Genomic DNA, 17,437 nt, shown 5'->3' on the forward strand with positions numbered 1-17,437 from the left:
CATACACACACACACACACACACACACACACACACACTTGCTCACACACACATTACTGTTGTTCCTCATCTCTAACACACCTCTGATGATAATTATCTCTGTATAGCTCTTGTACATTATCCCATGACCTTTACACCCTGGGTGTAGGTGGTGGTGGTGGTGCCAGGCGTGCCTCTCCATGAGGGGACGGTTGTGTCTTTGCATCACTCCGACGAGGAGGAGGAAGATGAAGATGAGTTCCCGAGTGATGATAATGACATCAGCATTCATAAAGACAAGGCCAAACACAAGGGTACACACACACATACACACACATGTAAATGAAAGGTCTGTGTTTGCACTGTGATCGTGTGTGTGTGTGCTTGTGTGTGCGAGCAGGTCTGGTTATAAAGTCTGATCCTGAGAGTAGGACAGAGAGCGAGGCCAGTGAAGGGTCACATGATCCAGGGAGTAAATCTAAATCGCCCGAGCTTGTCGATGTTAAAGGTACTGACACTCGGGCTGTGTCCCAAATCACGAAACATCATGCCATGGTTACTATGACGACAGACTGTTTCTATTATACACTGCTTGCCAATGGGAACAGATTGTTGCCATGGTAACTGTCAGTATTCACATGCAGTTTATGGTGTACTATGTAGACACTTTGTGTTGGTGTCACTTCGCTCTTGGTGGTCTGTTGTCATGGTAACCGCACACTCTGTTGCAGAAACGTTTTATTAGCTAACATACAATAACTGTACATATCGGACCCAATGGACTTATAACTATATTACAGTTTTAGAATATCTATAATATGTAGACTGTTCTATGAAGGTAGTGTAATGTGATTTGGGAGGTAACACTGTTGTCATGGTGATCACGGTGGCTAGGGTTGATTGAATAGTTAGGTATCGAACACAGCTTTCTAGAAGATAGTGTATACTTTATACATAAAGTTTAACTGTGTGTGTCAGTGTTTCAGAACGAGGTTCTCGGCACTCTGCAGCGAGGTCTGGAGGAGAACATCAGCTGTGACAATCTGGTTCTGGAGATCAACTCGCTCAAGTGAGTCATTAAAGAGGGAATAAGAAGTAGCTGTGATTTAAGTCTAATAAAATCCCTCAGGGTGGTGAAACAGCGATGTACAGAAGTGCTTAAGTCTCTTTCACTGAATACATCAACTCTGGGTCACTAGGCTACAGACTTTAGATACCATGGGACTAAAACATTGTTCAAAGTTTATATATATACTACACACATCCAACAAACAGGGGATAAAGTGCTAGTTGAAGTGTCTCATGAAGATGTAGGTCTATAACCATCATTTGAAGATATCCAGTGACTCAGCTGTCTGGACCTCTGTCTGTCTCTCTGCCTGTCTCTCTGCCTGTGAGTCTGTCTGTCTGCCTGTCTGTCTGTGTCTCTGTCTCTCTGTCTGCCTGTCTGTCTTTCTGTGTCTTTGTCTGTCTGTCTCTCTGCCTGCCTGTATGCCTGTCTGTCTTTCTGTGTCTCTGTCTGTCTGTCTGTCTGTGTCTTTGTCTGTCTGTCTCTCTGCCTGCCTGTCTGTCTGCCTGTCTCTCTGACTCCTCTCTCTCTTTCTGTAGACACCTAAAAAGTGCTCTGTGTATTTGATTGCTTACTGCTATGAAATAAAGCCAGGTAAAGAGAGTGTGTGTGTGTGTGTGTGTGTGTGTGTGTGTGTGTGTGTGTGTGTGTGTGTGTGTGTGTGTGTGTGTGTGTGTGTGTGTGTGTGTGTTTAGTTGTTGAAGAAGTGGTCTCCAGTGTTTAAGAACTATGTGAAGCGAGCTCAGGAGCACTGTCTCTCCACTCTGGAGGAAGTGTTCATAGAGCACGACAGACACTGGCCTGCTCTCGCTAAGGTAAAGCCACACCCACAGCTGTAAACCACACCCACCACACAGAGCCACACCCACAGCAATGAGCTACTTTCATCACATAAAACCACACCCACTGCAGTAAACTACACCCACAAGTAAGCTCCGTTTGTACACTATATAGTAGTAGTGTGCTGTGGTTTAGCTGTGTGTCTGCATGTGTGTGTGCTCTGTAGGTGTTGATGAGTGTGTACCAGTTGGAGATACTAGATGAGGACTCCATTGTGCACTGGTTCTCTCAGGGAGCTCAGACCGAGAGGAGCAGAACCCTGCGCAAGAACCCCGGGCTGAGACACTGACTGGGAAACGTAGTCCATTTACACTAACTGTACTTCTTTACTCTATGTAATTTCTCACACTTTCCAGCAACACTATATTAGTTTATAGTTATAAATCTAATTACACAATATACATATTTAATATACAGAATATGGTAATGTGTTGTGTTACTTCAGTAAGTTAGTTTATTTAAAGAGCACATTAAAATTCAGCTTACACTGACTGTGCTGTACAAAACTCAGAATAAAAATACAACACATCCAACTAGGAGTAGAAAAGAACAAAGATGTAAAGGAGAGAATTAGTTAAAGAATAAATAACTGCAGGTGAAGAGGCTGGAAAAGGCAGAGAATAAAGTAAAGTTTTAGCACAGATTTAAAGTCTGGATATCTGGAGGGAGCTGAGGGGACCTAAAGGACCTTGGTGCTGAGTACGATAGAGTTAGGTCTGTAATGTAAGAAGGTGTCTGTCCCATTAGTGCTTTAAAAACAAATTCTAGTTTGGGTCAGAACATTTTTATAACACAGATGAGTTATCTGATTCAAACAGATGTAGAAATGTTGTTGAAGGGAAATAATGAACATATGGTGTGTGTCTGTGTGTACTGTGTGTGCAGCTGCTGAAGTTCATCCAGTGGTTGGAGGAGGCTGAGGAGTCTTCAGAGGGAGATAACTGAACACCAGTCAGAACACCACTGATCTGTGTGTGATGTGTGTGATGTGTGTGTGTGTGTGTGTCTGTGTGTGTGTGATGTTTGAGAAGAAGCAGAACTGAACTCATGCTAATGTGAGAAACCTAATGTAAACACACAAGGTGTTTATTAACCTGCTTTCTGATGCTTTTGTAAATCTGCTTTTGTTGTGAGTTATTGTTACCATGGACACGACCTAACCTTTGACCCTTAAGTTAGCCCTGACTCAATGAATGACCCAGGAGTGAAATTTGAAGTGTAATATTCCTACATTTTGATTGGCAGCTGTGAGACCTGTTTAAAGCTGAAATGAAAGTGTGTGTTTATTTATCCAGAGTGTGTTCTACTGCTCTATCTCTACCACTATATTCCCAGCTACTGAAGTACTTCATTATCCTGATGAAGAGAAACAAAGCGACAGTTAATCAGGTTTTCATGAACATTTTGTCATTCTGAACAGATTAGTTGTGACAGCCAAGCTGTAAAGGTTCCTCTCAGATACTCCAGAGCGTATTAAAAAAAAAAAAAAAAAAAAAAAAAAAAAAAAAATTATTTATTATTCTGTACAAATTTGTACAACTTTGTGCTTTCTGACAAAAGAAAAGGGGAAAAAAAATCTTGTTTCTACCAACAGTCTTTACACACACACACACACACACAATATGAAAGCAAAAGAGAAATATATATGTATATAAAATCAATAAAATCAATTAACTTGTATATTATTTTACTCAAGAGCATCTATTATAAAAATATATATCGGCTTTTGACGAAAGTAAAGAAGGAACATCTCTTATCTCACAGTTTTTAACTTTGCCCGCTAGAAATCTGTCAAAACACCATGAATTATGCATGCTTAATCTCTGTGAACAAATTGGTACTTCTCCATCTGTTTGCAATATGAAGTGACAGTGCTACGCTTTACTCATATCATAATGCAAAAGATTTCAATGTGCTGTCAATTTGGAGTTAAGATATAAGACAGGAGGATTGTTAGAACATTTCATATTCTTATTTTTTTTTCATTCAAAGGACAAGAAGGAAGCTTGTGATCACTGCCTGTGAACCAACGCTTGTCAATCAATGCTTCTGAATCACTGCCTGTGCTTCAGTGCTAATAATTCAGTGCTTCTAATTCAGTCCTTGTCAATCGTGGACTGTATTTCTGCTTGTGAATCGGGTTCTTGGGAATCACTGCATGTGAATCACTTCTTGTGAATTACATCTTGTGAATCACTTCTTGTGAAGCACTTCGTGTGAATCATGGTACGTGAATCCGTTCTTGTGAATCATTTATTGTGATTCACTGTCTGTGAATCGGTTCTTGTGAATCGATGCCTGTGAATCACTGTCTATGAATCAATTATTGTGAATCACTGTTTGTGAATCGGTTCTTGTGAATCGGTGCCTGTGAATCACTGACTGTGAATCGGTTCTTGTGAAAACATTGCTTGTGAATCAGTGCTTCTCAATGTTATTCAGTATCTGTGAATCACTGGCTGCGAATCATTTCACGTAAACATGTAAATCAGTATTCATCAACCAGTTCCACTACATTCAGTACCTGGGAATCAAAATTTAGTAAATTTTGTAGTAAAATAAGGTTAAGGTTAATATAAAAATATTTAAATGTAATATATTTTTCTCCTGGTCCTTATTTTAAAGGGATCATAAAAAAATATCAATAATTATCGATCTCGATGCTATTGGTCAGTCCCCACGTGGGTCTGTTATTTTTACAAGTTATTAACCAATCTAAAGCCTTGAAAATAGCTTGAGCGCAAATCTCTTAACTCCATTGGACACTTCAACTGTTTGAGAAATCTCGTAACTCCACCTCTTCTCCACTCCGTGGGAGAGCCTTGCGGTAGCTTGTATCTCCGAAAAAACGTGACTTTGGGAAAATGTTGTGTTAATGTTGGTACACAACAGTATATGATAGCAATATAAGGTATAATAACTTTAACGATACAATGTTTAATAACTCAAATTTTTTAATTCCCTTTGGAAATACGAGGATTCCGCCCGACAGCGACGATATATAGTTCATTTACAAAAGAATGCCCTGTAAATTAACAGGGAACTTCAAAACTTTAAAAGATTGTTCAAAGTTACAATGAAAAAGTTTTAAAGTCATGGTATCTTAAGTATGTAACCTAGTGAACCACATTAATGTATCCAATGATAGAGACTTAAGCACTTATGTTGCTCTGGATAAGAGAGTCTGACAAATGCTTTAAATATGAATGATTTTAAAGAGAAAGAAAATAAACAACTTTTTATGAATTGTACACAATCAGCAGAAATATGGCATAAAATAAAAAATAAAAACTTAGATTTAAATATAAATGTGAATGAAAAAAACACTAATGTATTGTAATATATTGTAAATATGTGATGGAACTTTACTTGCTAATTGTTTGTATTGTCAATGCAAACCAGTGCCATATTCCTGCTGAGGTAGTGTACAAACAAATTGTTTGCGAGCTAAAAACACAAAAGAACATGAACAATGTTCAAAACAATTTACCTTAACCTTTATTAAAAATGGTTTGCTGATAGATGCTTGTAAATGTGTAAATGTGTCTACAATTTTAAAGCAGATATGACAATTAAATGTATGATTGTAAAACACACGATACTTGAAAGTTATGAAAATTTTCAATAAAGTTTTGGGGGGGAAAAAAAGCAAAACTGGTAGCAAAGCATTTAAACATATATGTATTTATATGTACAAATTAAAAATACATTAGCACTGATGGAATACATACGTGAAAAAAAAGTGGTTATCCTTTGGGGGGTGTGTGTGTGTGTGTGTCTCACACGCAGAAAAGAGATTTGCACCTTGTATGAAAAAGTGGGTGGCTCTTAAAAGAGCCTTTGTGTTGATAAAGACGGCGGTAAGGCGCTTTACTTGGAGCTGGTGTACTTGGTGACAGCCTTTGTACCCTCAGACACGGCGTGCTTAGCCAACTCTCCGGGAAGCAACAGACGCACGGCAGTCTGGATCTCCCTAGAGGTGATGGTGGAGCGCTTGTTGTAATGAGCCAGACGAGAAGACTCACCGGCGATGCGCTCAAAAATGTCGTTGACGAACGAGTTCATGATGCCCATGGCCTTAGAGGAGATACCGGTATCAGGGTGCACCTGCTTCAGGACTTTGTACACGTAGATGGCGTAACTCTCCTTCCTGGTCTTTCTGCGCTTCTTGCCGCCTTTACCTGCCGTCTTGGTCACGGCTTTCTTGGAGCCCTTCTTGGGCGCGGTCTTAGCTGGTTCAGGCATGGTGTTACTGTTCGAGTGAAGTGCGAGAGAATGAGTAACACCCACCTAGCGGCTGCTCTATATACAGGCTGACATTGTAATTATGCACAAGAGAACAAACGTGTGTTATTGGTCAGAATCCCAAAGCTCCTGACGCGGAGCGCCTCCTCCCGCTCCTCCTACACACTTACTCCTCCCCGCTGTGCTTTGTTCCCCTTCCGCCATTTTACACTCAGCTTTGTGCTTTATGACAAAAGAAAAGGGAAAAGAACTTTTTTCTACCACCAAACTTTACACGCGTTTCACACACACACACACACAATATATATATATATACACATACAAAAAGAGAACTGTATAAATCAATTAGCTTGTAATATTGTACTAACGAGCATTTATTATATAAATTGGATATTGCTTTATACGGCTTTTGACATCATTTGGGTCCACACACAAGCGGTAAAGAAGAAAAATCTCTTTGTGGGTATTTGGGTGGCTCTTAAAAGAGCCGTTGTGTTGACGTGGTTCGGTGTTGAACGTTTAACCGCCGAAGCCGTACAGAGTGCGTCCCTGGCGTTTCAGGGCGTACACCACATCCATGGCGGTGACGGTCTTTCTTTTAGCGTGCTCGGTGTAAGTGACGGCGTCGCGGATGACGTTCTCCAAAAAGACTTTGAGCACACCGCGAGTCTCTTCATAAATCAGGCCGGAAATACGCTTAACACCGCCACGGCGAGCCAGACGGCGAATAGCCGGCTTGGTGATGCCCTGGATGTTATCGCGAAGGACTTTACGATGACGCTTTGCGCCCCCTTTGCCGAGTCCCTTACCGCCTTTACCTCTACCAGACATGATGCTGCTCTCTCGAAGTGAAGCCGCTCAATAAAATACACCCCCAAAGAGGCCGAATATTTATCCTCCATCTCCTGGACCCAGTTGAGAACAGGCAAGGAGGCGGGTCTAAGACCTGCGCTCACACAATAGAACCCGTTCATAAACAAAGAGAAAGCCACAGCTTTTAACTTACTAGTGTATTTTTCTGCTGCAACCTCTCTGTACACACAAGGATCATTATTATTATTCATTCATTCATTCATCTTCTACCGCTTATCCGAACTACTTCAGGTCACGGGGAGCCTGTGCCTATCTCAGGCGTCATCGGGCATCAAGGCAGGATACACCCTGGACGGAGTGCCAACCCATCGCAGGGCACACACACACACTCATTCATATATATATACATATATATATATATTCATTTTTAATATTTTGTTGAAAGTCCATTGCAGGCAATGACTGCCTGAAGTCTGGAGCCCATGGACATCACCAGAGACTGGGTTTCCTCCTTTCTGATGCTTTGCCAGGCCTTAACTGCAGCTGTCTTCAGTTGATGTTTGTTCGCGAGTCTTGCCTTTAGTCATCTACTGTTGTCTTCCGTGGACGGCCAGGCCTTTTTATGTTGCTGAGCTCACCATTGCATACTATTTTTTCTCAGAGTCTACCATACTGTCGATCTGGCCACTCCTAATGTTCTCGCTATCTTTCTGATGGATTTGTTTTGTTTATGAAGCCTAATGATGGCCTGTTTGACTTGCATGGAGAGCTCCTTTGAAGGCATGATGTAAGTTCACAGCAACAGATTCCAAGTGAAAATACCACACTTAGAATCAACTCCAGACCTGTTACCTGCTTAATTGATGAAGAAATAATGAAGCAATAGCCTACACCTGTCCATGAAACAGCTTTTTATTCAACTGTCCAATTACTTTTGGTCCCTTGTAAAAGGGGGCTGGCTACTCTCAAGAGCTGTAATTCCTAAACCCTTCCTCCAATTTGGATTTATATACCCTCAAATTAAAGCTGAGAGACTTTCAGCCCACTATAAATATACAACTACTGTATAGCCTGAATATGTTTTGGTAAATACCTAAAAAAAAAAAATAATAATAAAATTGTGCCTGTGTCCAAATATATATGGACCTAACTATATATGAAAATTGTACTCTACTTCTAAAGATTATCAGTCAAGAACTAAATGTATTGTTGAAATTTTGAAATTTGGCCAACAACATATAAGATCAAATATTATTCATAACAACAAAGTTTTAATTATGTACTTCATTGCTTTTATATTAGTTTTCTTCTTGTTGATGTTGATAGTAGTAGTACAAGCAATATTCTAAAATGTGCAAATGTAGCACTGGGTAAAAAAAAAAAAACATAATAATAATAGTAACCTTCAACTATATGTAACCATTGTGCGTTTTTTTTTTTTTTTAAATCACAATTCTGGAGATGTACAATGTCTACATGGTTCGACATGCTCTTTATCACTATTCTAATTATGTTTCATTTTAACTTGATTAAACCTATTCACTCAGTTCCTTTTCACTCGGTTTCTTTACACTGTATCACTAAAACTCTGGTTACACCAAAAGGTTCCCCTTAGATGTGACAAATTCAGAAAATGAATGAAAGTCCTTGGTCTTGGGTTTGACTGAAGATCATATTCAGAATATCGTAAAATGATTTTCACACACTCTGTATACATTTTACACTATGTTTATTGCTTTCTTTGTTTGGCCACATCATTATCACAATTTTATACTGACATCCATTAAATCCAGCTCAGTATGAGCTTGGATATTATATTACCCTAGGTACAATAGATTATCTGTATAGTTACACAAAGCAGGATACACCCTGGACGGAGTGCCAACCCATCACAGGGCACACACACACTCTCATTCACTCACGCAATCACACACTAGGGACAATTTTCCAGAGATGCCAATCAACCTACCATGCATGTCTTTGGACCGGGGGAGGAAACCGGAGTACCCGGAGAAAACCCCCGGGGCACGGGGAGAACATGCAAACTCCACACACACAAGGCGGAGACAGGAATCGAACCCCCAACCCTGGAGGTGTGAGGCGAACGTGCTAACCACTAAGCCACCGTGCCCCCTTGTTGATTGGTTATTGAATGTAATTTTTATTAAATATAATAAACCCCAGACCCTATGATGCTTTATGTTTATTTTAAGGGTCAAAAAAAACAACAACAAAAAGAAAATCTCCCCAAAGGACTTTATTATATGAAAAGACACTAAAGAAGCAGCGCTCCTGAGTAGAGACCAGGTAAAGGACAAAAGATCAATCTGTTCCTTCCCCAGAATAATCACCATGCTCAATTACATAGAATTTGTATTAGTATCATTTACTGAAAGTGGACACTTTATTACTACACAATTAATGATATATAATGATGTCATATTTATTAATATAAGAGGTGAAAATCATGAAAATTTAGGAGGGGAAAAGCAGCTATTACTTATTACTTTAGCTTATTACTTTAATGATCCAAATGACAAGAAATTACAGACAGAACATGAGGACTCAGGATACAAAGGGACAGTGGAGCTAGACTCACAAAGGTAGAACATTGACAGCGTAAAGAAATGAACAGAATTAAAAACAGAGCCTCGTGTAGATGTAGTCTTTTTTTTTTTTTTTTTGAGCTAAATAAATTGACAGCAAAGAAAATCTAGCTGTGAACTGTGAACAGTGAACTGTCAATTCAGGTGGATTACAGACTTTAACATGAACTGTGAGTAAACATTTGAAGTGACTTTTCTTTGAAGAGCTCGTTCTGAGCTGAGATCTAGTGATTTTTTATAGTGAATGTTAGAAGGTGAAAATTTGAAATGAATTCTTGAAAAAAAATTCAACTCATTTTGAAGATTAATAAGGAATTTTATTGAAGTTTATTCTTTTTATTCCTTTAATGTTGTAAATTATTTTTTGACTACTTTCATGTAATTCATCACTCAATCAGAGGTAATAATTAATTAAGTAAAAAAAACAGTGTTTAATTTCTTTATCACTAGCTGAAGTTTTATTGAGAGCTGTCAGGGAGAAGGGTGTCTCACTTAGAGACAGAGAGAGAGAGACAGAGACAGAGAGAGAGAGAGACAGAGACAGAGAGCGCAGGTAAAAGCACAAACAGGGGAACACAACAACAGCAACAACTCTAAACAAACAAACAGAAACAAAGACACACGCAAATGGACACCCACAACTCGCACTGTCTGTCTGTCTCTAGTATACATGTGCTTTACGCAGCACAAACGGAGCTCCGTTACAATTATTACACACAACACTCAGTCGATACAAATACATCAGTGTCATTCACAAGGTTCTCGCGCAACTCGGTAAACACGACTTACAAGCCCCGAGCCTCTTTTTGTCTACTTTTTACACGCCACATCGCCCCAAATGCGCTGCAAGCCGGAGCGAGCCCCAGACGCACCGTACACTTTTGTGCTCGTTGCGCGACATTGTCCTTTTTCCCGAGACCCGACGTGAGCTCGTAGCGAGCAACACAGTCCCTGCTCAACAAACATGTTGCTGAACACTCGGGATCTTGTCTGCAGCGTCGTATTTTCGCTGAGAAACGCCGTGAGAAAACACACTTGTCACTGTGTCTCGGAAGCGCAGTCGTTCAGCCTCGGCCGGTTGAGTCTGCAACGTTCTCATGCTTACTTTTAAGCCCAGCCCCCCGGTCGAGAGGAGGAAGGTTCCTGTGTTACATAGCGTACAGCGGTACACTCGTTTATTCTACTATTAGCTCCCAGAGAGAGAGAAATGGCTGAAGTCTCTCCCGCTCCCGCTCCCGCCGCCGCGCCGGCCAAAGCGCCCAAGAAGAAGGCAGCTTCGCCGCGGCTAAGAAGCCCAAGAAAGTAGCGGCCAAGAAACCCGCAGCCAAGAAGTCTCTCAAGAAGACGAAGAAGCCCGTCGCTGCCGTCAAGAAAGCCACCAAAAGCCCCAAGAAGGCTAAAAAGCCGGCGACCCCCAAGAAAGCAGCCAAGAGCCCCAAGAGGGCCAAAAAGCCGGAGACCCCCAAGAAGGTAAAGGCTGTAAAGCCCAAAGCGGCGAAGGCCAAAAAGGCTCCCAAGAAGAAGTAAACGGTGTTTCTTATGTTTTTTTACTCCTCAAACGGCTCTTTTAAGAGCCACCCATATTTTCCCTTAAACAGCTGTTTCCTATTCTGATAAATAAGATAAACAAAATGATGACTTCTTGATGACTTTAGTGGATTCTGTACCGAGTGTTTAGGCAGCTACAAAGTTAAACAATTCACCTTCACATAAACGTATGAACAACTAGGGACAATTGGACAGTTTACATTTTAAATCCATGTGCATTTGTCTTTACTCTCTTCTATAATAATATATGCTTTATAGATATAAAACCAGTGAATAATCAAGATACTGATTATAAATCAGTTTACAAAATATTTTCTCTCTACAATCATATGCATTTAGTCTTTTTTTAATTTTAATTTCATTTTCTCTCTCTCACTCACTCACACACAACGCGCACACACACACGGGAGTGGGAGGGGCGTGTGGCGTACAATACAATGATGGACTGACCCTGGAATTCTACGGCGTGTTTCGGATTGGTTCTTCCGTCACAAGGATCTTAGCCAATAAGAGAGATGACGTGACGGTTATATCGCAGAGTGCTAGAAGAACAGCGCTGTTATTTCGTTGTTGTTCTTAGAACGTATCTGGACTACAAGATGAGCGGAAGAGGCAAAACCGGCCGTAAAACTAAGGCTAAGGCCAAGACTCGTTCATCCAGGGCCGGACTGCAGTTCCCCGTGGGTCGTGTGCACAGGCTTCTGCGTAAAGGTAATTACGCCCAGCGCGTCGGTGCCGGCGCTCCGGTTTACTTGGCCGCCGTGCTCGAGTATCTGACCGCTGAGATTCTCGAGTTGGCTGGCAATGCCGCCCGTGACAACAAGAAGACCCGTATCATTCCCCGCCACCTGCAGCTCGCTGTGCGTAACGACGAGGAGCTGAACAAACTGCTCGGAGGAGTGACGATCGCTCAGGGAGGTGTACTGCCCAACATTCAGGCCGTGCTGCTGCCCAAGAAGACAGAGAAGGCTGTCAAGACCAAGTAAACTCGCTCAGCGCTGCGTTTCTCATCACCCAAAAAGGCTCTTTTAAGAGCCACCCACTTTTACTGAAAAAGTGCAATTTCATCCTAGTTTTTATTAATTCTGTGAGTGTGAACTTTATAAAGACAATTCCCCAAATAAGTATTACAATCTAACACCAATAATAACTGGTCTTGTTTAAAGACGGATGACAGACGATAATAATAATAATTAATAATAATTAATAATAATAATTAATCCTGCTCTCTAAATGACAGAAAGAGACAGTAGGTTGCTGACAGAGAACAAAAGCGCTGTGCTACTGTGAGCGCCAGTAAAATAGGGGCGGGCGGTTTGGGTATCAAACTTTGTCCGTGACAGAGAACGGTCCAATAGTCATCAGGTGACGTAACGCGTTCTATCCAATGGCAGACGTCTGCTTTCAATCCGCCCAATGAGAACAGGGCGGCGTTAGGGCTTAAAAAGACAGCCTTCGCCAGCGTCATTTATTGTGTTTTTCCTCCGTGAAGTTCACAGCTCGACGCTGTGGCAAGAACCAAACAGACCGCTCGTAAGTCTACTGGTGGCAAAGCGCCCAGGAAGCAACTCGCCACTAAGGCTGCTCGCAAGAGCGCCCCAGCTACCGGCGGCATGAAGAAGCCTCACCGTTACAGGCCCGGCACCGTGGCTCTGAGGGAGATCCGCAGTTATCAGAAGTCTACGCCTGGTGAGAGAAATCGCTCAGGATTTCACGACCGACTTGCGTTTCCAGAGCTCGGCCGTCATGGCCTTGCAGGAGGCTAGCGAGGCGTACCTGGTCGGTCTGTTCGAGGACACCAACCTGTGCGCCATTCACGCCAAGAGAGTGACCATCATGCCTAAGGACATTCAGCTGGCCCGCCGTATTCGCGGAGAGCGCGCTTAAACCTCAATTCTGTCTAACGTACACAAAGGCTCTTTTAAGAGCCACCACATTCTCTCGGATAAATGAGCACTTCTTCATATCTGTGTGTGTGAGCTCAGAGTTTGTTGTATAAAGTTCACTTTGTGTGTGTTAATTTATTTATTTATTTATTTAGATAGATAGATAGATAGATAGATAGATAGATAGATAGATAGATAGATAGATAGATAGATCTATCTCTCACATGTATGTGTATCTGCTTTACAGAAATGATTTAAAGATGGAGAGTACAGTGTTTGTGTTAGGAATATTGTGTTCAGGGATAAGAAGAGTAATTGAAAATAAATAAATACACATTTATTTTAGCAATGCTTTTAGCAATGGATGTCTCTCAAAGCAGCTTTACAGAACATGAACACAACATAAAAACTCAAGGTTAATATTAGACTTATCTAAATGTGTTTGTATTTATTCCTGATGAACAAGCCTGAGGTGGCTGAAGTGATTGTAGTAAGGAAAAACACCCTTTTGGAGAAACCTTGAGAGGAACCAGACTTAAGGGGGAACCTCATCCTCATGTGGGTGACACTGGAAGGTGTGATTATAAATATAATGTCCTCAAAGACCGCATGTAGTCGTCATCTCCTCTTAGTATATCTGAATATTTAATGAAGCAGAGTCCAACATGGAGCTGGGAAAATAAGATTGTTGCCTTACTGAGTAAAGAAACAGAAGCCTGAATTATTATTATTATTGTATTAGCATTATTATCTAATTTGTAATTAAATATTAAAATATAGTAGCATGGACAAAAAAAAAGTTTATTATTTGTTTTGTGTTTAAACAGAAAGAGAGCTAAATTCACCAGTGTTGATTATTATGAGCTAATTATGACCTCAGGTACAGAGCTCTAGAATTACGATGAATGTTTGATTGCCAATTTTGCTTCTATTTGCTAATTTAAGTAGTAGTACTAGTACTGTTGCTGCTGATAGTAGTAGTAGTAGTAGTAGTAGTAGTAGTGGTGGTGGTATTAGTAGTAAATTGTATTAAAAAAACTCAAAATGGTTACAAATAGTTTCAGGTTACTATTAGTAGTAGTAGTTGTTTTTTTTTTTTTTTTTTTCCTTTTACCCAGTGCTACATTTGCACATTTTAGAATATTGCTTCTACTACTACTTCTAACAAAAACAACAAGAAGAAAACTAATATAAAAGCAATAAAGTGCATAATTAATACTTCACTGTTATGAATACTATTTGATGTTATTGGCCAAATTTCAAAATTGCAACAATACATTTAGTTCTTGACTGATAATCTTTAGAAGTAGAGTACAATTTTCATATACAGTGAGGTCCATATATATTTGGACACATGCACAATTTTAGTTTTTTTTTTTTTAGGTATTTACCAAATCATATTCAAGCAATAGTTGTATATTTATAGTCGGCTGAAAGTCTCTCAGCTTTAATTTGAGGGTATTTAAATTCAAATTGGAGGAAGGGTTTAGGAATTACAGCTCTTGAGAGTAGCCAGCCCCCTTTTTCAAGGGACCAAAAGTAATTGGACAGTTGAATAAAAAGCTGTTTCATGTAGTGTAGGCTATTCCTTCATTATTTCTTCATCAATTAAGCAGGTAACAGGTCTGGAGTTGATTCTAAGTCAAACAGGCCATCATTAGGCTTCATAAACAAAACAAATCCATCAGAGAGATAGCAGGGACATTAGGAGTGGCCAGATCAACAGTTTGGTAGATTCTGAGAAAAAATAGAATGGAATGGTGAGTCAACTGTGTCAACTGTAATCAGTCTGTCTGTGTCTTGCCCTGCTGTTTATTGATTGCTCCACCCACTCATTTGTTGCCATGGACACTCATTGAACTCATTCATTCCCTCTCATTTGTTGTCTTAATTACTCACTGTCTCTGCTTTGTGATTGGTTCCTGTCTGATATATATTCACTGTTTGTTCACTTCCCTGGTGCTAGTCGTTGTTTATGTTTCTGTTTCCTGTTAGCTCTGTTTCTGCCTAGTTTTGCCTGTCTGTCTGTTTTCCTGTTTCTTGGTTTTGCTAAATAAATGTTTAGTCTGCATTTGGATCCTCACTCGCCTTTTGCCTCATCGTAACAGACACACACTATTCACATCTCTGAGTCTGTTTAATGTGTTAGAACTAAATGAGTGTGTTTAATAAACATGTTCACTATTCTCCATCATGGTAATGCAGGAACACTGGAGTCTTCATCACACACAGATATTCATTAGAACCTGAATATGAAAGAAAAACGTGAATTAATCAGCACAAAGTGTTCTTCATTCTTACTAACATCTGTGTTCTAACATTTAACTAGAACAAATGAGAACTTCCACAAGTTCTAACAGGATAATGAGTAGATCTTTACCCATCACATCACTGCTCTTATCCAATCACAGGAGCTTTTTTAAATAACATACACTACTGTGTCATTTAGATCTTGTTCTACATTTATATTTAAGTGCAGACTTTAAGAACAAACTAAGGTGAATTTTATAGGAATGACAAAAGACACAATGTTCATTAACAATCACTCTCATGAACTCATTTGTGACTTTTTGTAGACTGTCTGAATTCCTGTTTTCTGCCTTCACATGAATTTTACATCAACACACTTTACTGAACAAATTGGTAAAAAAATCTGATTGAACAGAATATAATGACATTTTCTAACCTGATAATCTGAAAGTTATTGAAAAGAAATGTAATGTGAATCAATGTGTAATGATAATGAGGTTAAACTTTTATTAAAAGGTCATTACTCACATCAGTGTCTGTAGTTTGTAATGTTCATCATACTTAAAATCAGACAGCAGCTTCTTTCCTGAGACTTCTAGATTATTACAGGACAGATCCAGGTATCTCAGGTGTGAGGGGTTTGATCTCAGAGCTGAAGTCAGAGCAGCACAGCCTTCATCTGAGACACCACACTTAGGGGCTTTTACACCTGGTCACTTCATGCGTTTTCTGTGATCCAATAGCTATCCGATCGTAAAAAGACCAGGTGTAAATGCCCTCCAAAACGGTTTCGAGACTGATATAAATCCGATCGCTCAAACCACTTCAGGAGGTGGTCTGGGACGCATTTCAGATAAAACTGGACAGTTGGACGTCAGCGCTATACTCCTCCCAAACGAAAGTACGTCACTTGCAGGTGACTCGCGAGTCGTGCATCGTGCCAGAAACAAATATGTTTTCCCACCAGTGCTGGCTCCGATCTTTCACCCAGGTGTCTCGTTTGGTCTTAAAATGCACTGCTGCCGCCAGCGAAAATGCAGCAAACAGTAAACTGTATTTTTTTAGCAACCGCATACACCAAAACGTGTTCCATTTCAATTACCCCGGAAATGAGGTAAAATATATTTGCGTTTGGGCGGGAGAAGAAAGATCAGATTAAGATCCGATTCACCAAGATGCATTTATGTGGCCTAATGTAAATGGAACAGTTTTAACAAATCTGATAGCTATCGGATCAGAGAAAACACATGAAGTGACCAGGTGTAAAAAGGCCCTTATACAACCTGTAGAGAGACACAGTGACACATACTTCACTGGTTGTACACAGGGACGTTTCTAGAGTTTAATCACTTTGATCACAGGCCCACAAGAATTTTACAGAAACCTGAAAACACAGTTTTATTTATTTTTTATTTTTTTTGGCAAAAACACCAACAAAGCCTTTATTTATTTATTTATTTATTTAGTTTGTTTAGTTTGTTTGTTTGTTTGTTTGTTTTTGTTTTTTATCATATAATGTAAGAAACATGAATGTAACTTTGTGCTACAGATCATTTTATTACTTCAGTTTTACATTTTATTTCACTGTAAAAATCTTTGCTACAATTACACATGTAAACTTTTTTAGCTAAACAACCTTAAATTCACAACTAGTATTTTTGTAAGAAAACCAACTAACTAGTCGTCTAAATGAATAAATCACTTCAAAAAGCTTTCACTGATGACTAAATCCAGTTTTAGAAGATTTTAGAAATGAGAAGCCTATTTTCAGACATATCTACTATAATCTACATCATCAGACACTGATTTATCAGGAACATTTTACTGGGGCTCGAGTGTCGACCCTGACTGTGTGTATTATTGTGGACTGAGTACACACATTTTAGAAACCAGGACAACACAGAAGACTAGAACTTGGACTTTTTCTGGACTTTCATACACAACACTGATACATCAGCCAGATTTTATTTTACACATTACATATTTCATATATTGCAGTATTTAACACATCTGAACTTTATTAAAACAGTCACATTGTTCTGCCACTGATCCATATTCAGATTTATTTTTCCACTCCATTAAACTGATTCTTACATTTCTATTTGTTACAACTATTCTATTTTTATTCTATTTTCTTTTTTATTATTCTATTTTATTTTATGTTTAAATCACAGACAGTTTAAAAACATTTCACTACATGTC

The 17,437-nt window shown here is 39.6% G+C and overlaps 3 protein-coding genes, 1 long non-coding RNA gene and 1 pseudogene across 4 annotated transcripts in view; 3 read left to right on the top strand and 2 right to left on the bottom strand.

Moving 5' to 3' along the window:
* Positions 1-1,858, top strand: part of LOC132858985 (uncharacterized) — a 3,206-nt gene extending 1,348 nt beyond the window's left edge. The window contains exons 2-3 of the long non-coding RNA XR_009649695.1: positions 957-1,047; positions 1,743-1,858. This is a non-coding gene — a long non-coding RNA (uncharacterized LOC132858985). The remainder of the gene's footprint in view (positions 1-956; positions 1,048-1,742) is intronic.
* The window catches only part of LOC132858906 (histone H3-like), a 136,213-nt pseudogene extending 123,218 nt beyond the window's left edge, over positions 1-12,995 (top strand).
* LOC132858952 (histone H2B) lies at positions 5,606-6,162 on the bottom strand. Its single transcript, XM_060889501.1, has one exon. It carries the CDS (start codon positions 6,130-6,132, stop codon positions 5,758-5,760), a length of 375 nt encoding a protein of 124 aa, XP_060745484.1. The 5' UTR covers positions 6,133-6,162; the 3' UTR covers positions 5,606-5,757.
* On the bottom strand, positions 6,652-6,972 carry LOC132858956 (histone H4). Its single transcript, XM_060889505.1, has one exon. It carries the CDS (start codon positions 6,961-6,963, stop codon positions 6,652-6,654), a length of 312 nt encoding a protein of 103 aa, XP_060745488.1. The 5' UTR covers positions 6,964-6,972.
* On the top strand, positions 11,699-12,085 carry LOC132858937 (histone H2A-like). Its single transcript, XM_060889490.1, has one exon. The coding sequence runs from the start codon at positions 11,699-11,701 to the stop codon at positions 12,083-12,085; it is 387 nt and encodes a 128-aa protein (XP_060745473.1).
* Positions 12,996-17,437: the final 4,442 nt, after the last annotated feature.

This window comes from Tachysurus vachellii, chromosome 16, assembly GCF_030014155.1.
Source record: "Tachysurus vachellii isolate PV-2020 chromosome 16, HZAU_Pvac_v1, whole genome shotgun sequence".
Lineage (NCBI taxonomy): Eukaryota > Metazoa > Chordata > Actinopteri > Siluriformes > Bagridae > Tachysurus > Tachysurus vachellii.

Coding starts and splice junctions, on each gene's coding strand:
- LOC132858956 (XM_060889505.1), bottom strand. CDS start 6,963: ATGTCTGGTAGAGGTAAAGGCGGTAAGGGACTCGGCAAAGGGGGCGCA.
- LOC132858952 (XM_060889501.1), bottom strand. CDS start 6,132: ATGCCTGAACCAGCTAAGACCGCGCCCAAGAAGGGCTCCAAGAAAGCC.
- LOC132858937 (XM_060889490.1), top strand. CDS start 11,699: ATGAGCGGAAGAGGCAAAACCGGCCGTAAAACTAAGGCTAAGGCCAAG.